We start from the raw sequence: 26296 nt of genomic DNA on the forward strand, positions 1-26296 counted from the left end.
GGGGATTTAGGCAGGCAAATTCAGAAGCTCCTTGGTTATTTGATTTCGCTGCCTGATCCGATTCCATCATATCACGGGCAGCCAAAGATGGATATTGCCTTGACATGCTGGCGGGATTGGGTGGTTCATAATGCGTGTGCGGGAGAATGTAGTGGGATAGGACATGTTGGCGACGTAGGTCAGACAAGCAACAAGAACCGCATTGCACAAGGCTGTGTATCGTGACCCAGTGTGGGAAGATGGAAATGAAAGTGTCATGCCAAAAATATTGTGGGGGGGGGGGTTCCTTTTTATTAAGCTTATCTACCTGCAAATTTAGTACTGACATTTCAATAATTTATCATTCGAACTGGAGTCCTGCTTTCACAAGCTCGTGTTGGTGGCGTCGTTGCAATACGAACAGTACACGGCTGGCCCGGTGGGTAGTTCTTGTTGTTTTGGATTCTTTGGGGTTTTTTTTATTTAAAGAAAACAAAAATAGCCATGTAGTTTTAACAAATCCATTCGCAAATCCGTGGACATGAGGCAATCATGTGCTTTGTCCTCCTTTCTCTTGATGGCACAGTTGTTGTCAAATGATGTGGCAGAGCAGTGATCTTTTGGCTGAAAGAGGCTTTGCAACAAATGGATAGTGCTCACCAAGGGGATGATAAAAACCACTGAATGTTGTCAGACTTGCACACACAACTCTACACAAGTGTATAGATCTATTCTGGGCAGCTTGCCAATTGAGCGAAGAGTTTAACCTTTTTTTCTGCCCATTTAAGGTCAAGAAAAAAACGAACTTCCACTTTTGGTAGTTAAACTTTCTTTATGACACGGCTAGAATCTCCCAGTCTCCCCTCTTCTTAATCAGTGCTCCTAATTATGCAGTGGAACTTGCAAGCGACGACGATGGACAACCAAATAGGGACAAATAACACCGTGCAATGCGGAAGTGTTATCAGTAACTGTTTTTAAGTGTATTGTACATATTTTACAGATCATCCCGAAAAATCTGAAAAGTTATGGAATTGTCCGCATTATTTTGATGCAAGAACTATTGTTCTTTTATTTTTGTTGAGCCAACTAAACGACTGAAAAATTATTTTAAAGTATTGTTTTGCTGATGCTACATGAAATACTATCCCTTGTGCAAAGGCGTATCTTAAAATAATTGTATAATTAAAGATAGTCGCACAGCTGCTGCAGAAATCGGCTTGTACTGTAAACATTTTTGTATCTTTCGAGATGGGTCTGGCCACCTAGTTTGACACTAACTAGACTCGAAGTACAAATGCCTGTAGAGACACTATTTAGCTATTTATAAAGAAGCTGCCTGGGCTGCACGTTTGGCGAAGATGAGGGTTGAAGTTGGGTGAGTGTGAGTGGGATCTGGTTGGATGGGTTAGGGGGGATGAGGGTGAGAGAGCTACAGGGTAATGTAAATAGAAGAGGTCCATTGTGCATAGTCACGTATGCTGTTGTTTAATGTCAATACTCTTACCATCTTACTATTACCCAGGCTGGTTTACAAAAATCCAGAACTGGCAATTGGTTCCATAAAGTCTGATGTTATTAAATTATGCATACTAAACGAAGAAACCGTGTAACACTTGGTGTGACGTCTCGATTCTTTGCAGTATGGGACAGTTAAGGACACCATGTACATGGCCAGAATTCAACTCTCTGTAACCCCATTAAACATCTTGCACTTGACAATAGGGGAATGGAATTCAAGATTATTTTCTGAGATATGCGTACCCATTGTGGGTTGAAGGACCCTCACTGAGGGCAGACGGATGTATTTATATTATTATTTTTGCTCACATTGTCCATGCGATTTACCGTCCAGGTGTAACTTATCTGATCAGTACATATGTAAAGTGGTAGTCGTCAGCATAGCTTCATTTCCCTGTAGGAGGAGAAGCTACTCGACCTCATTTCAACAGCACGTGAAGTTATAATTTCATACAAATGCGAAACCGGTGAACACTTGCTGTGACATTTCTGCAATGTGTTTAGTGTTTTAGTGCCCTTATGAACATCGCACCTGTTGAGTTTGATCATTTGGGGAACAACATTTTAGAGAGAAATCTAAAGAAAAAAACAGCCAGCTGGTGCTTGCTTGCATTTGGAAGGACGTGACTTGGAAATCTCTGGGAAGGGTCGATTCAAGTCCTTCATCCATTTGGGGTCGATCAAATGAGAACCACTTTTGTGGGAAAGTCCACTAGTGGTTGCCCTTTGGACAAAGGAATGACTTGTTCCTGTTCTAGGAATGTGGACGTTTAATCACTGAGTTGGGGCTGTAAACAGGAGATGATCACCACCCCACGGTCGTTTGATGTGGAATTCAGGTCGGCTTAAATGATATTGAGTGCAGCGCTTGTATTTACATTTAGTTGTGTTGACTTACGCAAAATCAAGCTGCTTTGTTAACGTCACAATAATGCAATTTTAATCTTATTTTCATGCAACAGATGATTTTTTTTTTATAAACAAAACATGTGGCTCCATTCAAATTAAATGAAGCCAACAGGGTTGTAATTTTTTTGCCAACCAGTGTTGTTCAGCTGTGTATTTTTTCCTCTTTGTTTTATACAGATACGAAGCCCAACGGATCAGTGCCAACATGTGTGGCATGGAGCCCACACCATAGGATGAGTGTTGCTTTTGGTAAGCTCTCTTTTAAAATTTGGGCATACAATATGGTGTTTTCAGAATCCTATTGTCAGTTTTGCTAATTGGACCTGAAATTTAAATATTAAAACCAAAAAACATGAGATTTTAGCTTAAAATGTTGATTCTAACCGTTTATTTTTTCTGTCGTCTTCAAACTGTTATCCCGATTGTGCTTTCACTATTATGTGATGAGACGAAGAATACATTCGCAATGGTCACCGCAGAGCATTTTCACATGTTTGGGAATGGGCCACAGAAGAAGTTTTCACAGAACTGCCTCTGAATTTCTGACCACTTATCCACACTAGGGGGCAGCGCTTTCGCACCCAATCTGTAACAAAGAGGAATCTTTGTTACGTGACAGAATTATATTTTTCATTTTCAGAGATGGTATTTATCCAAATTAAGTGCAGAACCAAATGTATTATGATGAGGACTTTTTTGTTCAGTCATTGGTAACTAAGCCGAGACCATAAACTCACTAAACAGGTTAATAACGCTCAGCGTTAAAACCTGGATTCGAACACAGGACCTCAGCATTGCCGGCTGAGCACTCTAACCTCTGTGGCACCCAGCCACCTCTGTGTTTTATTGTTATTATTTACAAACAAAAGAATACCTTACAAAATTGATCAAATGAATTTAGAAAAAAATGCCCCCTTATTTACAATTCAAATTAACAGCTTCAAATACTTCTTCAGTAGCAATATATTTACATGTAAAAGTATTATTTACCACTGTGATTTCAAAGTGCTGGGTCACCTTGTCGTATCTGACAAGAGGAGATGATTCCTGTGTGTAGTGCACAACCTGAGGGTGTTGGGGTTTGTTAAGTCAGGTCTGACATTGAATTTTAATCCGCCGTTTGAAAAGGTCAGATGAACCCCGGGCGGTATGGATTGCAAAGAGTTGCTCGTTTCAAAGGCAGTGCCACGCGAATGGGCCTTGATTAAGCTAATCTAGTGCCGCTTATGACGGTTAAAGTATTCCCATTAGTCATTCCCCAAAGCTGCCACTTTCTAATTTGATTTTACTTACATTTTCTGCATTTTACTTATATCACTGCAATTGCCACTCCAGTGACTTTTGTAGAATAATATTAATATACCCTGGCTGAAAATCTCCATGGACTTAAGCATTATAAGGTTAAAATGTCGACACTTTGGATTGAATCCCAGTAACTTAAGTGTAAGCTTGACTTGATATGCATACATTAGCAAAACAAATTAAATATGTTCCCTGCTTTTGGGTTTTATATTCTTAGGTTTTTTCGGTAAAGTCACGTACCTACGTGACTTTACCGAAAAAACCTAAGAATATGATTCCTTGCAGTCACGAAAGCTTCAAATCTAGAATTTTGGGTTTTAATTCTGAATGTAAATATCATGCATCCATTCTTTGTTTACAGGTTTAAACATTTTTTTTTAGTTTGTGAAAAAATATACAAACTGTTCAAAGCATTCGACATTAAGTCCTGTTTTATAATTCAGCAGAAAGAAGTGACATAAGGAAAATATTTTTTTTATAGTTTTCCAAAAGGAGAATTACAAGTTTTACGCTATTTGGCAAAGGGTTATTGTGAACATATGCCAGCTGCAATGTAGAGCTCATATATGTCATTGTTAGTAATAGCCAAAACAAAAGAATCAGATTTTTCTTCTGCACTCTAGCTAACTGCCTAATTCAAAATATAGGTGTCCTATATAATTTAAGATGAAACTATAACTTATACCTTGTCTTGTCAAATTATGTTGGGCAGGTGCTTTTGATTTTTCCGAAAATTATTGACTTGTCATTCAATTACACAATAAAAGGGACTTTAAAGGCATTATTTATATATTCTTGGAACAGTTGACATCGCTAATTGATGGGGATTCAATGCGTATAGGGACTTTTATTCCGCTAACTATGATTTCTAGAGGGGTTCTCTAGAGCTGCCTGTAGTCGAGGCACCTCTGCCAGCATTTGAGAAATAATTTGTAGGGCTGCATTTTTCAAATTTGCAGGGATGCGTGTTTGTGTTTAGTTTGTTGTCCTTTCCCCACACCTCTGATTAGCACGGTTGGCTACGTACTGTGCGAAAAAAGTTATTCGGATACCATTTGATTATTCCAGTAAGATTTTAGTAAACATTGTCAGTGGAGTTTGACTATGGTACTCATGTGCAGATATTATTAAATCCTTTATATTAAATTCACTTGCTTGCGCGCTTACGACCGTGCAAATCTTTCGGTCGTTGTTTAACCCACTTCCCGTGATCCAATCGAGCTGACATTTTGCACACAGACTCGTTGTGCGTGACAATTTATTTTCGTGAAAAAAAATTTCCATAACTTTACACTTTTTAGGAAAAAAAAAATTATATTTAATTACCAATTGCTTAATGGTGGCAGGCAATCATCTGACCCATAGGTGGCAGCCATCTCAAGCCAGAGGACGAGAGGAGAGAACTCTAGCCGACACGCATATAAAGGATTTATAGTGAAAAACTTTGTTTTTACGGGTTAATTTTTTTTTCCCACATTATACTTATAGGTATATCACATGATCAAAGATGGCAGTTCCTTCAACTAAACATTAGAAAAGCAGAAGGCTTTTTTACATTTTCTGTACTTTTGAGGTTGAAAAGAAAAAGTGCAATTCATAAAAAAGCTGCAAAATATTGCACTTTAATACCCGGCTCAGACACCATTTGTGCAGTTTTTATTCAAATCGCACTGCCATAGGTTGTAGAACTAGTAAAACCCTATGAAACCTCCTTTACCAGTGGCAAAATATAGTAGTATGTTTTTACCCTTTAAACTGGTACAAAACTGACACCTTTATACAAGGCATCATGTTTGCAATAACCACAACACAAGCAGTCAAAATACAAACAAAAAAGAAACAACTCTGATAATGTTTCTTTTTGTTTGCATTTCTCTGATAATGCTTCTTTTTGTTTGCATTTTGACTGCTTGTGTTGTGGTTATTGCAAACATGATGCCTTGTATAAAGGTGTCAGTTTTGTACCAGTTTAAAGGGTAAAAACCTGTTTCATTATTGAAAAACCTTCGTACCTTCAAGCCAATGGGACACCCGGGTGCTTGCACTGCAAACAAATAAGCTCGTGCAGGCCAGGATGGGATAAAAAAAAACAAATGCCATGGTAATTGTATTTGGTATCATAAAATAGTGTCTGGGCAACTTCCCCATGGAACATGTGTGCAGTACATACCAGAGGTGTGGACTCGAGTCATGTGACTTGGACTCGAGTCAGACTCGAGTCATGAATTTGATGACTTGCGACTCGACTTGGACTTGCATAACAATGACTTTGTCCCACCTATGAGATGTGGACTCGAGTCATGTGACTTGGACTCGAGTCAGACTCGAGTCATGAATTTGATGACTTGCGACTCGACTTGGACTTGCATAACAATGACTTTGTCCCACCTCTGGTACATACTAACCATCTTTATGCAACAGACAACAACTATTCAGAGTTTATTAACAATTCTCAACTTATTTTAATTTGAGGTTCCATATTTTGTGGGGGAACCACTGGCATTGGGATCGTGTAGAGGATATTATCTTGATGGTTAATAAAAAATAATATTTGCTTTAAAGTTTCTGTATTTTACCGAGCTACTTAATTTTAAAGAAGCCAAACTTGGTTTTTTGAAAGTTCGATTAAACCACTTGACTTGTGTATCAATACTCTCAACAGCATAAAAAAAATCCATCTCCTTGGAATGTCACACATGTTAATATTTATCATTGAACCTACTGCATCTGCACCATAGCAAATCGTTAATTTATCACATCGAGAGAATGCTCGTTTTCATAATTAACTTTTGTTGGGAGTGTTTTGGTACAGATTAATGCAATTTGACACAGATTAACCATGTCCATTTTTTAAACGTAATATTGCAATGCATAATGAAAGGTAAGATAGATAATTATAGAAGGGAAATGTGTGATAATTGTAGAGATGTTTCTCAAACATTCCCATAATTGTTGATTTTACTTATTTCAGTTAATGTAAAATAGAAATGTATTGTGTATGTATAAATGAACGAAATGGGATATTGAATTGAAGGAGATTTTATTTTTCCAACTGGGTCACGTGTCTATTCTTTTGTTTCCTCTTGTGATTTTTAGGGACAGAATTGGGTCACATTGGTTTAAGAGACCTGGGAAATCCAACCACATCCTTAAAGTCAGCTCAAGTCCATTCAAGGAGCATCTTCAGACTTTCTTTCTGTCCTCACAAGTAAGTTGTATATGTTACGCCAATACACTTCATCACATGTATCTTTGTACATTTTGTATCAAACCATGTCATTGTTTTACGTCTATGCCACTATCCACAAATGTCTTCAGTTTGTATAGCATCATCCCGCAGGGCCACAGAATTTGTACATAGTAGGCTTTTGAGGTGGGCACCAAGTGACTGTAATGACTAAATTTAATTGTTTTGAATACCATCGCATACACTCGAGCAGTGCTTAGCAAGGTGTGTGCCGTGGTATTTTTTTAATTGTAGCAAAGTAAAGACGCTCACTGTTAACAAGCTAGGAGAGCTGAACTCTCAACCATGCCGATCAGTGGCCAATACCGTCTCCACCCCCCACCTCCAGCCCTCCCCTCTGTATTGGTCGCGACGCAGTGCAGCAGAGAGCCGTCATCCCCCACCCCCGGCTCTCAACTCCCCTTGGTCACGCATGGGCAGTTGGGCAAGCTGCTTCCACAATGCATTTCCATCCAACCCCTCCCACAGTGGCGTTTTGGTTCCGTGTGCCGCGAAGATCGAACAAAAGCTCCATAGTGTGCCATGGAATGAAGAGGGTTGAGAAGCAACTGCTCTAGAGCACTGGTGGTTCACACAAGGCCCCCCATGGGAAGTGATCCACGGAACTGTTGCAGACACTACGATTTAGAGTCTTGTTAATTAAAAAAAATATTATTGGTGCATGGTGGTCTGTGGACTATTAAGGGTTTACTTACAGCGGTCGACCATTTCCACTGCAATGGAGATAAATTTGAACGAATACCGGTGGTCCTCGACTTAACTTGCGTCGATCTGCACGTATGGCAGGTCGCCGATTGCCACACCTGTGTTGTTTATTGTGCCGGTCGGGCCCACACGACACGACGCCAACTCAGGCACCGGTTCTGCGCACAAAAATACATACATGCAAGTACGTTGCTCAGTCTGCTCGCCGATGCGACGCACTCTGGCGCTAAACCTCTGCATTTCGAAGCATTTATTTATTCATTTCGTCCCTTAAAACGGCTGCTAAAAGGAGAGGTGGGTGCTCTGGTGATGGTGTTGAAAAGAAACGTAGCAGAAAGGCCATTACCGTATTTAGTCCAAATAAGCCAAGAATTGTGAAGGATCGAGGTAAGAACTTTCTAAACACTACTATTTTAATTTAAATATGGTTGGTAGTTTATTAAATATGCTATTTATATTCACATCTATGAAACGTTTCATATTGGACCTTTGGTCAGGAACATAACCCCGCTATTTAGAAAAATGTATCTGGGAAAATCAGTCTCGATTTACGCCGTGTTGACTTGCGGCACCTTCTCTAGGAAAGTAAGCTGACGTAGGTTCGAGGACTGCCTGTACAATTTTAACGTGTTGTGTAATATTCTTGGTTCTTTTGGTAAAGTCACGTAGAAGGGAAATAATAAAACAATAAAAATATAAAACAATAAAATTATCACGACGTTTCGACTGCAACACAAGCAACCATCATCAGGTGTGAAATCCACAGCAAAAAAATTTGAAATGTTTTATATTTTTATTATTTTATTATTTCCCTTCTACGTGACTTTACCGAAAGAACCAAGAATATGGTGAATCCCTGCAGCCACGATAGCTTTAAATCAAAAAGTCTCATGTAATATTAATACTACCGCATAAGGAACCATGCCCTTTGTCAAAACACGAAGCATAATTTGGTAATATTCAGCTAGATATACAAAACGTGCAATTGCCGTGAATTTTCTGTTAGACACGTGGAGAATTTTAGTTTACATTATAGAAACAGTTTTTCAACAGAACAGCTTGTCCCCCGATAAGAGGAGCAAAGAACACATCCATTTGCTGACTGGTGCCACATTTACAAACAGCAGACGTTGGCCTTAATTAGCAGCACAAAGGTTTCAATATAGATGCCATTTGGTGGGCTTTATTCGGCACATCCTATTAAAATCTCACATTAGTGGCTGGCCCATTCTATTGGAAAACCCTAAAACACTATTTGGTTGAGCTGTACATAAGTTCGCAAAGAATCCTACCCGGCTTTATATTTTAGTTGTTTTATCTGATTGTTTCTAACTTAATGTGGTTGCTCGAAGCGGAAATATAAATAATACATTTGGTAACAAAAATGTAACTGTACTAAATTGGTAACTCTGCATGATTACAACTACTTGTGCTGCTGAATGACAATGCTGCATTGTTGCTCCAACATTGGCAAATATATATTGTTAAGCTTAATTTTGAAGAGCATTAAAATGGTGAACATCAACATCAGCCATTGCGGTTTATCTCTGACTAGCTGTACTACCCGGCTTCGCCCGGGACTTGAATTCACCACACCCGGCCGCCTTTGTCTGTGTTCACACCACAACAGTTACTCGTTTGAGGCTGAGTCAACCTAGGGGAGGCCCAGGACCGGTTGAAGTAAACGTCACCGGTGGTGGTGGTCGTGAGCGGGAATCGAACTTGGGTCGCCGGGTTCGTAGCGCAGCTCTCTAACCACTACACTACAATGTGTTTCGCTTCCACATGTGCGGGTCACGTGACAGATTTGACGTCACAGCTCACTTGCCATGCAAAAAATATATGCATTTTTGAGCTCCCCCCCCCCCCCAAAAAAAAACACAAAAGTGTATTTTTATAATTTTTGCATGGTGTACAGTCTGGAAAGTACCCACATGGCAAATTTCCAGTTTGTTGCATGTCGGGAAGTACGCTAAACATTTTGAATAGACACACATATTCACAACTTTGCCTTTTATATATGTGGATATAGTCATTGGGGGTTGTATGATCATACTTTAACACACTGGTGTGTGCGATTTGGTGAAGGCGAATCTGTACAATGGAAATACATTCTAACGGTGATTGTGAAATACACACTTTAAAATTACCTATTTGAAGTTTATTACACTTGCTGTTTAGTTCATCAAAAAAAACAAGTTTACTTTGAACATGATTTAGCACGTTTGTTGTAAATGTTATAATAAAAGAATCCTTTAATAATTATTTAGGCTTAGCTGTGACATTCAAGGTTCCCAATTAAAATTCGTTTCGGCAGTTTTTTCTAGTCTGCCCGCACACGCAGTTGTAAAAGGCATGAAGTAAACTGGATTAAGAGGTGTTTATGGCCATGATAATAAGCCAAAGGGAAGTGGGATTAATGTTCTGCCTCGGGCAAAAGGATTAAAGAGATTTAATTAGAAGGAAGATGATAAAATGGAGATTGGGCCATTACAAATGTGAAGTAATTGCTTGACTATGATAGATGTTTGTCAATTACAGACTGGAGTGATGCAAAATTCAGCTATGCTCTGGATAACAAGGGAATGTAGAGCCATTTCATTGATTATCCTATGAGTTGTCCATCCGTAATATGTAATGTTAGGACTCAATGCTGAATGTGGAAAAAATGTGGGAGTAAATGTTGCAACGCATGGGGGCCTTCCTTAACACTATTGGCATGATAAACAAGCAAACACGATAGTATGATTGCAGCAGCTTGTAATATCAGCTGCATGGGAGAAGAGGAGGGGGGTGGTTTGGGGAGCATTGGGGGCATAGCATAAGAATAATGAGATTTGCTTGCACATAAATAACCTTGGGAGTGACTGTGGGCTTTAGTCTTACTGACCCGTACAGTGCAATTGCAGAAGTTGCCTTGCTGATGTTTGTACACCAAAATCAGTTTACTAATGTCATTATTATTTTGGTCTTTTACAATTCAGTTCGTAACACCAAAATAACTTCTGGTCATATAAATAAGTAAAACACTTCACAGACTTTTATTATTATTAAAACATAAACATAAAACAACCGCTTTTGTTAGCCCAAAGGAAAAAACCCAACATTTATGCTCTCAAAGTATTCACAAAAATGACGGACTGCCCCGCTCCAACACCAACGCTACAAACAATATTTAAGGGAGCCATTAAGACACTCCAAGCGAAGGCTGGGATTTTTTTTTATGTGCATCCGTTCCTGTCTGTGAACATTTCTCAGGGTTTTGCAACGGCTATAAAAACCCCCTCCCAAACCAATAGCCATGAAAAGAATCACGCCGCTTACCAATGATGCCATTCTGGCCAGAGATGAGTATTTTTTTCAACGATATTTTTTTTTGTTTAATGAAACGAAAATATTTTCTTTGAAAGAAATATAAGTAACATTGTTCCATTCTCGGGGAAATTAGTATGTGTATGGTGGTTCGGGTGAGCTGGGGGTTGAGAAATGCGTGGGTGAGGAAGGGTGAGGGGAGGGTGTTGGAGGGGTTAGTGCAGGAGATGAAATGTGAGGCTGGAGAATGGGTAAAGGCGTAGGGAGTGGGGGTTGGCGTGTGCTTAGGGGCAGGGCGGGGGTCATGAATGCATGTGCTGAGGAGGTGGTGTGTGCCTTAATATTTTAAAGCATATACCTGTAATAAACTCCCCCCCCCCCCCTCCCAAAAGAAAAATCTAAGAATTGTATTTACCCAAGAAAGCCTCACTGAAACTCAAGACTGTTAGGAGGGTCCTGCATCGAGATGTGTGTGTACACAGAGAAAACCCACGCATATGAAGGGATAACACTCAAAGGTTTGCAATGATAAGTTCACGAACCATTTCCCAGTCATCTCAAAGCCGAGCGGAATGGGAAGCTTCACATCTCTGAGTGATCCACCAACCCTTGCCTCTAAAGCACTGGGTCACAAGCATGCATGGGTGTGGATATATTTAATGATATCATATATGTTGACGTTTTTTTCATGTTTTTATTGTAACTCAACGCGAGCCCGGTACAATACGTTTATCGCAAAACGGGGGGGGGGGGGGGGGGGAGGGAGTGGGGGGGACAGAAGCTCCGTGAACAGCAACCCGATTTTGGCGCGAGAGGGCCCTATGAAGGTGTAAAAATTGGGCTCGCTGCCCCAACCCAAGTGGCGACCACGTGTGGTGGCATGAAGCTTTAGATGGGGTAGGTAAGGGGGAGAGTAACGAACATACTGGGGGAAGAAAAGGGATAGGGGGATGGAGGGAGGGTAGGGAGAAGGAGTGGGAGAAGGGAAGGAGAAAGGGAAAAGCATGTGAGAAAAAGAAAAACCCTGCAAATGAATGAATATACACACGGCATGTGAACTTGAGTACCAAGCTCCCAACGAGCAATGCTCCACTCTCGCCCGTTGCTGGCCAAGGGGCGCAGCCCCCCCCCCCTACACCCATCCCCACCTCCCGACCTCCTCACCCAGGCACCTAATTTTAATCTCCGTAGGAAGGGGGACCATTTGGTCTCACACTCCCAGTTCCCTCACTTTGAGTTTGTGGCTCAAAGTGCTCAATCCCTGCTTGAGCTTAGAAGGGCGTTGCGCCACTGTTTCCACAAAGAGGGTTCGTGATCTTTTCCAATTGGCCAATATGAAGAGATGTTTATGTTAAGTGGGGTTGAGCCTGTATATTGCTTGGATTTGTGACTGCAATGCATCAGGCAGAGGTTGTAGGCCGCATTAGGGCTCCGCTGTCAGCAGGGGGTCGTGCAGCAAAATCCATTGTACTGTGCTCCAAGATCTATCCTCCCCGCCTTCACTGACCTGCATTGACCAGCGTGTGGTGGTCAATGTTCAAAATGGGACTGGTTTGTAATTAGTAAATGTAGATATCGGTAAGAGGTCTCTCTAGTTCTTATTATGCTCACTAACTTAGCATGATCCCTTAAAATATAATTAAAGGGTGATTAAAATGCATCAAATATTATTGATAGATTACAACTGGAGGGACATTTTAAACGATTTCAGCACAATAAAACGGAATACATTCCCATCGCTCCTTCCCATCATGAGCATAAAGTCTGGAATAAATGTTTTATGCAAGTCCTTATGTTTTAATGATACATTCTAAGAATGTGCACCTTAACAAATACACCGCGTACATTCGTTTTGAAGCATTATATAAGTACAATTGATGGCCGCAAGACATTTTACTGTTTATTTTATCCTCTTCATGTACACTGTATACAGTACATTAGTTTAGTCCAACGGCTTGCCCCTTTGTGGGAACGGCATTATTAGTTGGTTTGAGAAGCAGCCAGCATTTCAGGAGGAATTCCAGTGGGTAAATATTACAATGCAGCATGGTTTAATAGTGCAGCACTAATTAGCAAGTTTGTGGCACGGATTTCTGGGCTACTTGCCCCAAAGTCATTCAGCTCCCACGTCCTTTGGGTAAGACAAAAAAATTAATTTTTTTTAACCATTTCACTTGCAATTATTTTAAATTGGAGTAGCAACGCAAGGTTGCTGTGCAAAACATTGTTTGCTTTTGTGCATGCGATATTGTTTATAGCACGCATTTAGCATGCATCTTTGTTTGCTTGTGGACATTCAAGATCCCACAATGTTCCGTGTAAGAGCCACCTAATTAAGTGACTTGCCATCGTGTCTTGGTTGTTATTGCTTTTTTTAGTTCCAACTCGTGCACGTGATGGAACCCACGTACTACGTGGGATGCAAAAACCTATACTGCCAGTTATGTTGCTCCTGCAGACTTGGTCCTTTAGAAAGCTGGTCATTTCGATCAGAGGAGTTGCCCCTGACACGGGCGCTAAAAGTGTTCGCTGTTACGTGTGTCATCAAAAGACGATCCCTTAACGTGTTCTTGCAACATCACACCTGGTGCTCGCAACTGCCAACTGCCTTGCTCACGTCAAGTGAGATTTGGGGCAGGGCATCTCACTAGATGGGGAGATGTGGCCTGTGGTTAAGAATAATTAAGGTATTTCATCCAAGGTAGGAACACAATCTGACAGTGCGTTTGCGGCAGAGATGGAGCTATGAAATAAGTGCGTGTGCAACTGCTGGATGGATTGTTGCATCGTGGGACTGGGGAGGTGGTGAGAACATGTGGAGACCTTCATCCAGCGGTGGAGAGATCATGGCTGATGATGAAAAGTCACTTTACATTTCCACAAAAAATGCTTCAAATGTCATTCCCTGATGAGTAATACAAATAAATGCAAGCATATTGTTGCGTAAATACCTGACATAATTAGGCTACAGTTAACTATTGAATTGAATGTAAAATTTGCATGTATTTATCAAAATTGCAGACAACAATAAAATCAAGGTCATTCTTTTGGAAGTGATATGGATATTAAAAGGATTTTGTGAAGAAAACTTAAAGCATTATTTTTGCTCTAACACTTAAACCTTCATGAACTTTAATAACATTTCCTGAGTGTATTAATGCATAATATATAAACGACTTATTCGTGTGTAAATGAATTGTATGTACGTCTAATACTGCTATAAAGTGTTTTTTTGTTTTGTGTTTAAATATTGGTGTTTCCGTCATTTAGCACTTCGTCATATCGCTGTACCTTATGTTTATATGCAATAACATGCCATCCAGTTGTTCATTATGTTCTGGGCTAGCTTGTAGCCGTGCATATAAATAATGTAAACATTTTCAGGGTTTCTGATATAGGTCCAGTGGGAAATTATGTGGCTATTTGCACTTTAATAACCATCCCTAGCGCTTTGCACAAAACAAGGTTCTGCATTAGAAATGTGTGCCTGCTGCACATTTGCCTAAACCCTGCCGCTGGGATCTGTTCTTTAACATAGTGCTTTTAGTGCCATTGTAAACATTTTCCATTGGTGTGCGGGTCCTCAATGTACTTTGTAGTACGTTATAATGGGCCTGCAGTGGTGATTTATTAAATAGTCCCCCAGCAAAGTTCATGCATGGCCTTGAGTTCTATGAAACCTTTCACCATATAATTATGCCTACCTGAAATTTGCAAATTTTAGTTATTATTTAATAACTTTAATACGCAATCTACAATGCAGCTTTTATTTAAATGGGTTTCCCATGTGCACATAATATAGATACAGTTTGTCTAGCATGCATAGTTTGTTGTATAACCTTTCCATTATCTAGTGCTTAAATAAAGCTTATTTCAGTCGTAGAGCACCAATTTCTAGTTTTCATTTCCTTGATATATAATCTACAGCATTTATAAAGAGTTCCTATTCAGAGTTATTTTTACTTATCTAATTATGCAAAATTACTTGTATCGTCGAACTGACAAGGCCGGAAATGCTCACACTTCAAATAAATGTTGGGCTAAATGGCAGGGTGGTGTAGGTTTATTTAATTTTCTTGTGTTGGAAGCTGTGATTTTTAACATCTGTCATGGCAATTAACAGCACTGTTCACTATTTTGGTGTCATTGGTGTATGTGTAGAGATCACATTAGGGTCCTCTTGTGATGCAGGCTTAGTGTCAGTGCAACACCACTGCAATCAGTGTGAACTCATTGCCAGCCACATGGGACAGACAGAGTCGTGCCAAGTCCAAAGAACAAACTCAACTGTGCAGTCTTCCCAAGATCACAACCTCGTCCAAGCTGCGTGCGCGATAAATTGGATGTCGCAGCAAGCCAGAAATCGCTGGCCAAAGTGGGAACGCTGATGTGACCAGCAGGAGAGGAGAGATTGGTGTGTGTTTGTAAACCTTGCCATTTATAGAAAGAAGAAGAATGTTGGTGGGTGATCCCCCACTTTGTATTAGCTTCTCTTTGAAATGTCTGTGGATGTCAGCATAATAAAGTACACAGGTGTTCATTTTACCGAACTTGCAAAATGGGCACACAAATAAAAGATGTACTTTAGGGTTGTGGATGATTACCAGGACAATGTATGTATTTGTCTTGTAAATAATGGCATGTGAAAGGATTATTCTGTCGAGTATTTGATAACGTTAGGTATGCATCTTGACTTCAAACGGCACTTTTTATGTTCATTCGGGGTCTGAAGCACCTCGTGCACGTTTCAGGCTCCACTGCTTGATTTTAGCAACCACGTGTTTCCCCTTTCATTAAAATACCAGCGCGGTTGACACTAGCAGGATGAATACAAATACAGATACCTTTTCACACAGACGATTCTGTGTTCCTGGGGCTGCATGTGGTAATGCTTGCGAGCTCTCAAGGCTTACGGTCGAGTGTCATTCGACAATGTTATCACAGCACAACAATGCTGTGTTTTTGTTTCTAGAAGCGAGATTGAATCGCAAAAATAAAGTGTGTTTTTTTCCCATTCTCAGTATTTTCTAAATTTTAATAACATGCAGCAGCCACACAAGGTGAGAGTGTGTGCCAAAGTTTGGCAGTGACAGATGTGACTCGAAGAAGCATTACAGTTGCAAGGTGCCACTGGTGTTGGCATTAGAAGATTTGGCAGATGGTCAAGTTGTGGCCTGCCATTAGCGGAAATACAGTTTTCCCAGGATACACTAACAAAAATGTTTGAATGCTTTCGGGTTATTAGTGACCATAAAAATATAATTAAAACAGGTAAAGTGCTGGGCAGTAATTTAATTTTATCTAATTAAAGGTTTACGCCTGTGGTTTACACCCAAGATTAACGACGCGTTATATAATTTCCATCCAAAAATACCAAGAAAAAAACTTATTACCGTTTTCCCAATATCAATATTATTTAACATACTGCTAAAGTTTCACTATTTCTTGAAATGGTAAATATATCTTGAAAATGTTTTATTGTTCTCACTCGGTAGGCAATGTTAGCTATGTCAGGCGTGTTCTCGTACATGTTTCTTATGGTGAATTCCTAAGAATGTTGTCCAATGATTGCTTTTTATTCCACACTTTTATTTAACTCTCCCTGTTGTCTTTTAATAATCTTTCAAATCTTTGACACTTAATCTCATCGGATCTACAGAGCCTAACGAGCTGAGATTTTGTACAGACTCATTTGCGCGTGATAATTCAAGATTTGATTTCAAGAACCGGTCCAGATCCTGCCGATCCTAGGGCCTCTTGGTGTTTTTTTCTAAACATTTTTTGTAATTAATACTAAGAGATCAAATTGCCGTATGTTCAAGTAACTTTGTGCATTCTCCTCCATGGAAGCTGAGAAAAGCAGTTAAGTGGCTGATAAACCAGGCTTTTATGCCATTACATTTTTATTGTTCAAAATTTCCAAGTCAACTTTTTTGTAAAGGGAGAAAATATGACTACAATTATACAGCGCACGACTCGAATTGCTTAACGTCAATGTGATTTAATGTGCTGGATTTACGGATTGAGGTCTGACGAAATGGCCTCATCTCTATGAGAATGTGTTAGGATAACATAAATTTGTAAAGCTTGAGGATATGAAAATTCTACTGTAAACATTTCCCATTATTTATCCTTGTTTCAGAAATTTTACCTTCTGAACTCACCGTTACTGAGCTATACAACTTGTGTTTTATTTCATAGCCCATCTCTCCTTGCCTCCTCGGGTGATGACTGTCTCGTGGCTGTAACCGACGTGGAAAATGATCTGAAGAAAATGTGAGTACTTTGTGTGGCGCGCACACTTGGGGATGTTGTGGGATCTATATGTAGTGTTCTTAACGGAGACACACACTTAAACTTGGAGGCAACACGTTTATTATTACACCCCAACAGGGTAACTGCATAAACGTACACTTGGTTTACTAGACCACAACGGGGTAACTATACCACAATGGGGTAGCCGAGTGTAAAGACCGAAGACCGAGGATCAAAGAGACGTAGCACCGACGGGTTCCATTCCAACAGACAGCCGCGATCGCTCTCAGGACTTCCCTTTTATGCTCCCAAGCGTGGCCTCGCTCCGCCTTCGGCCACGCCCCCTTCTGGATCTTACCAGAAGGTTCTCGACCAAGCATCACGTGTCCCTCGAGCCCCCTTTTGGGCCCCCTCACTACCGTGTCCCGGTCACGCGCCCTCTTGGGTTCACCCAGACTGTCACGTCCTTACTTGGCCTTCCCTCAAACCGTCACCAGAACTATGCCCCCTCGGGCCCGCTTCCATGCAATACCCACTCTGGTGCCAGAAAGAGGCCCAAGACGCACAGTTCCACTCTTGTGACAGTAGCTGGCGCTAAACACCATAGTGACTCCATTTACGTCACTCCATATACAAGGTGTTCACGAAGGTATCGTCGATTATTGAATATTTATACAGATATTTGAGGCCAGTAAAATTATACGCATCGAATTGACTTTCTACCATATGAGCTGTTTTGACCGGTTCACCATGAAAAAAAATGGAGTTTGTTAGCTCAAACAGGTGTTACCCAAAATAAACCGATTGACTCACTGTTTCATCTCTCCAAACCTCCACGTGCCTGCCACGTGGTTGGCAACACACATCATGCTGAGGCTTTCACAATGGCGGTTTGTAAATCGTCATCTTCAAAAAGATATACATTCGCAAATTAATTGTCAGTTTTGACAGATTGTACATTTTCCAAATAAAAAATTTGATCATTAAAATATTTTACATGGCTAAAACTTCATTTAATATGTATTGCTTAGATTAATTTATTACTTTTGCTGTAATTACTTGCATCACGTTATTGCTATTATGGATTTTGTTTAAAATAAATCAGGTCATTAATATGCATCGCTGTTCCTAGGTAGACTCCCTAATAGCCCTATTGCAAGCGTCTTTTATATCGGTTTTCTAATTTCAATATTGAGGTTGGAACCGAAATTCATTATTGGCATTTTAATTAATCAAATTTCCCTACCATGAAACTGTTCAGTGATGTTCGGGAAATAATTACGCTGATTGACGTTTATCTCTGACAGGAAAATCTTTGAGAGTATTTGATGTCTTTTTGCAAATGCTGTAGCACGATTTCTGGTGAGATAGAAAAATAACATTTGTATAACGTTTGATAAATTATTTGAACATGTAAAATTTATTCTGCCAATGTTTACTGAGTGTGAGTAATAGACAGTAGTACAATTATTGCTAGAATATAAAACATTGTTTCTCAAGGAAACATGCCCTACATGTTATTTATTTACTATCAATAAATGACAGTATTTGGAAGTTGGAAAATTCACTTAATTGTAATTTTTACATTGTTTATTGCCTGATTGAGTATATTTTGCAGCGAAAATAAATTGTTGATATTTGTATAGTTATATAAGCATATTCGGAATGTCCCAACAAGGGTACACTCCATCACACCATTAGCTTTCACATCCATTGTGTAACTGGAAGCAACGCTTTTGCTGCACAAAATGTCCACCAAACCAACCTCTAATTCCCCTTGGTTCTTGTTTGCTTTAGTCTCTACTCATCCACCTTCCCTCATGAATTGCACGTATGTGGAGAATAGACTGTGTATCAACAGAAAAAGTGATGATATTCTAACCCCCCACCTCAAATAATGCTTGTCGACACATTTCATCTTGCTATATAATCTCTGCTTGAGGGATAGCATTTTCACAAGTCTTGGAAGAGGTGGAAGAGGAATGATAGCTTAGTGCACCGTTGGAGAATACAAAGAAAAACGCCACCTTTGGGATTATCATGTACTGTTCAACCACTATCGACTGATGGTTTATGCATTAAAAACATCTCCAAAAAGAAATGTTTAGCATTCATATGCCAATGTTGTAGCATTAGCATTTATTTCAGCATAACAATTTAAGCACGCTCGTTTTGTCAATCGATCACGGAATTAGCGATGTCGAAAGGTGGGTTTGAGAAAAGTAATTGTCCACCGGAGAGATGTGTAATTTTAACATGTTGGCTTTCGCGACCAATATCATCTATAAGAGGTTTTTGGGTTAGATCGCGTAAATACATAAATGTGTTGTTAAAACCCTCCACCACCCGGCACAACCAACTAGTATGGGTTGTCACGTAAACAGAACATGCCAATTCGTCGCTCGTAGGGTTATTTTAATTAACGCAATATACAGGAAGGACAAGTTCAAAGGGCTCGCATCATGCACATGCATCATGTAGGTTGCCTCAGTAATACCCCCCCCCCCCACATTGTGCAAGACTGCAGAAGCGTGGTCAACACATCCATGCCTCTATATAAGGAACGAAACAGTTGAGACTTCTCCACAAATCTGGCTGTCGCCTGATGAAGCTAGTTGTAATTACTGGCGAAACGTCGTACTCGGGTTGTAAATGTTATGGCTTGGCTCTCTAACACACCGGTTAGTGCTGTACTAGTGACGAATTGGGCACGTTCTGTTTACGTGACAACCCTTACTAGTTGGCTGTGTCGGGTGGTGGCGGATTTTAACAACACATTTATATATTTACGCGATCTTACCCAAAAACCTCTATTATGGACATTTGTAATTATTTACACCACCCCGCTCTCCTCTGAACCCGCCCCCCCCTCCCCATCCATAAAGATTTGAGGACCGATCTCACAGTGACTTTGTGCACGGGCTGGCTTGGTGCCCACTGCAGCGCGGACGTCTGAGCACAGCTGGGTGGGACCACCGCGTGTTACACCACCATGTGCCAAGCTCCCCAGATGGAGGAGGCGAGCCCCTCTCTGAGGAGACTGTCCCGATGGAAACTGCCAACGCTTGAAACCTGAACAACTTTAGTAGCACTGGTGATGGCAATGGTGTGATCGGTTATTTTGTCAGTGATTAAAATATGGTCATGTTCACATGTTTGCAACAATTTTAATGGAGTGCGAGTTTGCTTTTAAACTTTCCAGAATGTTGACGTCTGTACCTAACAGCGAATTGATATATACATTTCCATACGAGTTTCTGTTGATTTGAGTAGGACATAAAAAACAGCGCTTCATAACCAGTGTGTCACGGCACAAACGGAGACACAGACAAAGACACACACAAAGACACGTGGACACGAATACACTCGCACAAATAGACACACAGATACGAAGAGTCAGAGATGCGGAGACATAGACACGAAGAAACACAAACAGAGAACCACATACTCGTACACACGGACATACAGAGACACAGACACAATAGTAACAACCTCCATTCGCCACTAAGTGGTGGTGATGTTACCACAGTGCTTGTGCCAGGCGAGATACAATTTGAGGCCACGGGAAGTGTCGAAGGCTCGCTGGCAGGAGGTCACAGAAGACCTCGGTGCCATTGGTTGACTGACTGAGATGACATGTAGTTGCACCAACTGTGGTCCCCACTGTTCTCATCTGTTCCGTCTTAGCCACCTGGCACTACACTCGTTGTGAGCGTCGCTCCTCCACGCTCTGTTGTTGCTAGAGGACGACTGCCTCCAACTACCCAGTAGCATCCTTTATGAATCTCCTCCACAGAGGTCGACCCTGACACCGCTGGTACCAGTCATTGGCAAATCCAATCAGCTCCACATCCTTCTGTACCACATCAGTCCATCTCTTCTCTTGCCTGTGTCATGTCATTTTAGCCTCATCTATCTGGCCAAACAGAAGCTGCTTGGGCATGCTGTGGCTCGTTATGCAGGCTACATGATCCAGCCAACACAGCATCACCTGCTGGAGGAGCTCACTAATAGGACTGTGGTCAGATCGTTGAAGGATTTTTGAGCTCACGATACAGCAGTCTTGTTAAACCCAGGATGGATTGTAGACTGGTTAGCCTGAATGTTTCAAAATGGCACAGGTGTTGCTTTAGAGGGCTCCATGTTTCGCAAGCTTTGGAGCGACAGGGCACATAGCTTTCACACAGCTTTCACACAGCATTACACAGCTGATGTAAAGATAATGCCGCTCGACTGATTCGGAGCGAGACCTCTGCTGCCAAACCGGAGCTGGTCATAAGCACACTGCCTAGGTAAGAAAACTTCTCCACTCTTTCCACAACTGCCCCATCGCTCATGGGGAGTGGAGGGAGGGGAGCATTTGACATAAAATACTCAGGCAGCTCCTTTGTTTTTGCGGGGCTGATGGTAAGGCCACATCTCTTTGTAGTATGCTCTAGGTCCAGCAGTAGCATATCCAACTCCTAAGATTGGGCAGCAATTACCAGATCATCTGCATACATAACATGGCTGACCAATAGAGCCAACCTTTGACCCCACCCGAGCATAGGCTCTCATTGTATCTATACCAGATGCAAACGCCACCATTACATCCATTGGAATATTCCCCAACTACGTGGTCAAATAAGATGTTAAATACTGTCGGGGCCAGAGGACATCCCTGTCGCACCCCAAGGTGAACAGAAAATTGCTTTGAATCCTGGCCATGCAGCTTTACCCGGATCTGCCCACCACCATGAAGGTCCTTAATGAGTGTGAGCAGAGGGGGTCTAGGACTCCAAAAGCACAAAGAATTACCCAGAGCCCTGACCTACTGAGGATAGCATAGGCCTTGACCAGATCAATAAAGCAGGGATGTAGGTCCTGTTGAAATACACTCACACAGACATAAAGATCCCCCATATAGCCTTTAACAGACTGCTGTGTCAAGGGCTGTTAGCGAGCACAGAGACACAGACATGCACAGACATGGAGATGCACAACGACACCCTGACACAGACACGAATACATTCACGCAGTTAGGAAAAAAAAAATTTGTCACGGATTTTGGCAGCGCCACTTGATGGGTATATGCAAGGGGTCGTGAGTTATCTCGGTTACAACACATTCCCACTCACCCACCCGGGCCCACAGTAATTGTTTGGTTTGGTATGCCGCGAATATCGAGCAAGCTCGAAAGTGTCCTGTGAAGTGAAAGGTTGAGAAGCACTGCATAAAAAAAAATGTAATGGTTCGTCTCACCTGTAGCCATATTGATGGCTACAGTGATTCAACCTCGGAACAATATTTCACATGGAAGTGATGTTCTTCGTGTTTATGTCTACGCACTAAATTAGCTGCATTTTGTTTGGAAATTCGGTGTCGTGTTCATGGTTATCGTACCACAAGCTCGTTGAAATAATAAAGTGCTTCTGAGCAGTTCTTGAGTTTGTCATTCTTTGCGTGCCATTATTTTGCAAAGGGTTGTGAAACAGTTTTTTGAATATTATATGAAGACCACACGCAGAAACTTTTGTCTAATGAGCATTTCTATGGTAGTTATCAAAACAGTAGGCATAAAAACAAACCTCTTGAAGTTCAAACCACAAATTCGATTCGCCACAAGAATGTGCTATTCCAGCTAATTCAAACGTACAATGTTAATGGTGGCATTTAGATTTAAAGCTTTCGTGACTGCAGGGATTCATCTTCGTGGTTCTTTCGGTAAAGTCACGTAGAAGGAAAATAATAAAAAATTAAACAAACGTAAAATCTACCTGCTGATTTCATGTTGGTGTTCAAGTGATCATGAAAGAAAACTGCCACCATTAATCTTCTTGGTTCTTTCGGTAAAGTCACGTGGAAGGGAAATAATAAACATAAATTTTTTAAATTATGTTTTCTTTCATGATCACTTGAACACCAACATGAAATCTGCAGATAGATTTTACGTTTATGCTAATTGATCAGATCGTTTGAGTTACTTCCATAGAAAAATATGGAGGAAAGCCACGAGTTTTAACGTGTTCTTTTTGTGAGTTTGTGGGCCAAAGGCTTATTAGTCTTAGCTTGTTCATGCCCGTGCCGTTTGCCGAGTCTTGTTTGACGCTTAGACGTTACAAGACACGACTGCAGACACTGCATGCTAACGCTCGCAAGGGGCAATAACGTCCATCAATGGACTACGCCGGAAAGTAAAAGACTTATGGACGTGTCCGGAATAGCGAGTTGTGAATTTTAAGGAGTTTAAAATAAAATCCCCCTCCTGCCCCCCCCCCCCCCGCGTTGCGTGGCTCACGCCTGAAGATCTCAAAAGGGACACGGACAAAAAAACAACCGCGGCACCACATTTTTCACCGCGCCAAATAGCGAATGTACGCACTGCTTTCCGAAAATAGTCGTGTAAAAAGAATGGCTGTGTTGTAAAAAATGATGAAAAGGGTTTCGCCGTCTGGCGTGACAGAAGTGCCTCAGATGGCGGAATGAGTATCGCCACCCCCAGAGCCAAGTGGATGGCTGGAGGAAAGTCAAATATTCGGGGGCAATATATATTTTTTAAAAAGGTCAATAGTGGCTTCAAACTCTATTATAACCTGATTTCAATGACGACGTAAATTGGAAGTTGATAGATACCACAGTCTGTATGATTACCTTGCATTTGTTATTTTGTGAAGACAATGAACGTTGCATTATGTTTAGCTGTTCTGAGAAAATGTCCGTGCGTGCCATGCAAGGTTAACATCTCAACAAAAAATGTATCACTATCGCGTCATTGACAACATTTTTTATTTACTAAACGAGATCAGATGTCACGAGTCATCTATTTATCGTCTTAACGTGGAAACACCTTGCTATGTTCTCTTCCAAAGTTCTTGTATTTCACTGATACAATTAATGTATTTACGACTTTATAAGATAAGTGATGTTCAATCACTGTCGAAACAACATGTTTTTTTTTTCTTCTAAATCGTCATCCTACATCAATATTTATTTTTGCCCTCCAGAAACTATGCATTCTTGCTCTTGACCAGTTGCTTGTTTTTTCTTGATGCAATATTGTACTCAGATTGTAAATGTTGTGGAGTTGCTCTCCAACACACCGGTGTTGCTGTACTCGTAACGAATTGCCATGTTCTGTTTCTGTGACAAACCTTACTAATTGGCTGTGTCGGGTGGTGGCGGGTTTAACGACACATTTACGCGATCTAACAAAAAAAACATGTATTATGGTTGATGACTTGTATTTTAATGTTGGTAGAATTTAAAATATATATATCGGGCGGTGCAGTGGTTAACGCACTGCGTTAAGAGCCCAGTGACTCTATTTCATTTCCCAGTCAGGTAGCATCAGTGACAAGTGAACCTGAACTATTTCTGGAAATCCCCCCACCACCTGAAAACATAAAATATACAAAACATTTTCCTTATCTTGGTCATTAGAAAAGTCGAATCTTATATGTTGTAACATGGACTTAAAGTCAGTGTTATTCGATGTTTTTTGTTTAGTTTACTAAATATTGTTTTTTTTACTGAAACATAAGATAGATCACCAATACGATGAATACGTATTTGCGTCTGGCTTGCAATTGCTTCTCTGTTAAGCAGCTTTCTTTTTTAAAGTTAACTATTCAGCCTTACAATCTCGTATTATACATACCACGTGTCCCCACTTCTGCAGACGGTCAATATTTTGTACTAAAATTGCGATGGGAAGAGGCGTGCAGCAGGAGAAATGTCTTTCCAATATGTTGGCGATTTCCCATCATCGGCCGTTGACATTGTTTTTTCACACTTGAACGCCACTCCGTCGCCTCTGCCTCCAGAGAAGGCCAAGACAACAACAACAACACAAAAAACAACAGAAGCTCCCCCAGGATATCAATCATAACAATAGCCCCCCACCTCAAAAAACCGACGTCATTTCTGCCTGCCAGACATTTCGGCTCTTTTTCGGTTTTCGAGGGCCCGTTCGCACAAAACTCTCGGCTTTCACACTTGGGGGGTTATTTTGCCTCTCGTAAATGCCATTTTCAGATTTCCGTGTGGCCAAATGTCCGCAGACATGCACTTTGTTTCGCACCCACATTGCAGAGGAGTTGGCCGTAGTCGGTCTCGCGTGCATTGGAGAAACCAGTTGGAAAGAAATTGGCCGGTTTGGGTTTTTGTGCCCCCCTTGCGAGACCGCATACAGCTATCGTGCTGTGACGGTTCCACCTGAAGACGGAAGCTTGTGTTGCCTCCGAAACGGTGTGATTTTTATTTTATTTTTATTTAACTTTTTTTATTTTACTTTTATTAATTTTATTTTTTTACCTACGTGACTTTACCGAAAAAACCTAAGAATATGAATCCTTGCGGTCACGAAAGCTTCAAATCTAGAATCAACATCCAAGAGTTGTGACGTTCTCAAAGTGGGGGCATCTCTCGCGACGTGCAGATACATATGTCGGGATCACGCCGAGAGGAAAGACGCATAAAAGCCTCGAACCTGCCCCCCAAAAATAACCTGGCGAAGGTGCAAAACATGCACAAGGCCACCTGGCCGCCAATCTCTTTTTTCGCATGTCCACCACCCGCTCGGGCCAAAGCCACAGTGACAGAAGCTGTCCCATATCGCACACAGATTGCGTATAAACGTGTTCACAGTCGGTAAACATTTTTTTAAATATACGTTTGTAATTATTGCAGCGTTGGTGTGAGCTCCCCGCGCCTGTCAGTGTGATTTGTGAAACCCAGGAGACAGCCCTCCACGTTAAGGGGTGGGGGGGGGCCGCTACGAGGGCATCGAACCGGTTTGCGTTCCGGTGCGGTGCGTGTGCACTGAAACCCAGTTTGAACCGGTTAAATTTCGTATATTTTCTCTAAATTCATAAAATGAAGACCTATTTGGTTGAAATTACAGGCTGCAATGTAGGCTACACGGGAGGGTTTTTTTGATAATTTATTGGCAAATTTGTAATGTTTATTGCAACATAAAGAAACGCGTTTGAGTTGTCTTCTTCGTTTTTTCGGTAAACTCACGTAGAAGGGAAATAATTAGATAATAAAAATAAAACTTAATAAAATACAATTCTCACGACGTTTCGG

General features: G+C 41.0%; 1 protein-coding gene across 1 annotated transcript in view; it reads left to right on the forward strand.

The window, feature by feature from the left end:
- WDR77 (WD repeat domain 77) overlaps positions 1–22640 on the forward strand; it is a 57208-nt gene extending 34568 nt beyond the window's left edge. The window contains exons 8-11 of the mRNA XM_078859091.1: positions 2587–2658; positions 6808–6919; positions 17177–17251; positions 20116–22640. Coding sequence (XP_078715217.1) covers positions 2587–2658; positions 6808–6919; positions 17177–17251; positions 20116–20299 — 443 coding nt within the window. The 3' untranslated portion in view covers positions 20300–22640. The remainder of the gene's footprint in view (positions 1–2586; positions 2659–6807; positions 6920–17176; positions 17252–20115) is intronic.
- Positions 22641–26296: the final 3656 nt, after the last annotated feature.

Source organism: Lampetra fluviatilis, chromosome 8, assembly GCF_964198595.1.
Source record: "Lampetra fluviatilis chromosome 8, kcLamFluv1.1, whole genome shotgun sequence".
Taxonomy (NCBI): domain Eukaryota; kingdom Metazoa; phylum Chordata; class Hyperoartia; order Petromyzontiformes; family Petromyzontidae; genus Lampetra; species Lampetra fluviatilis.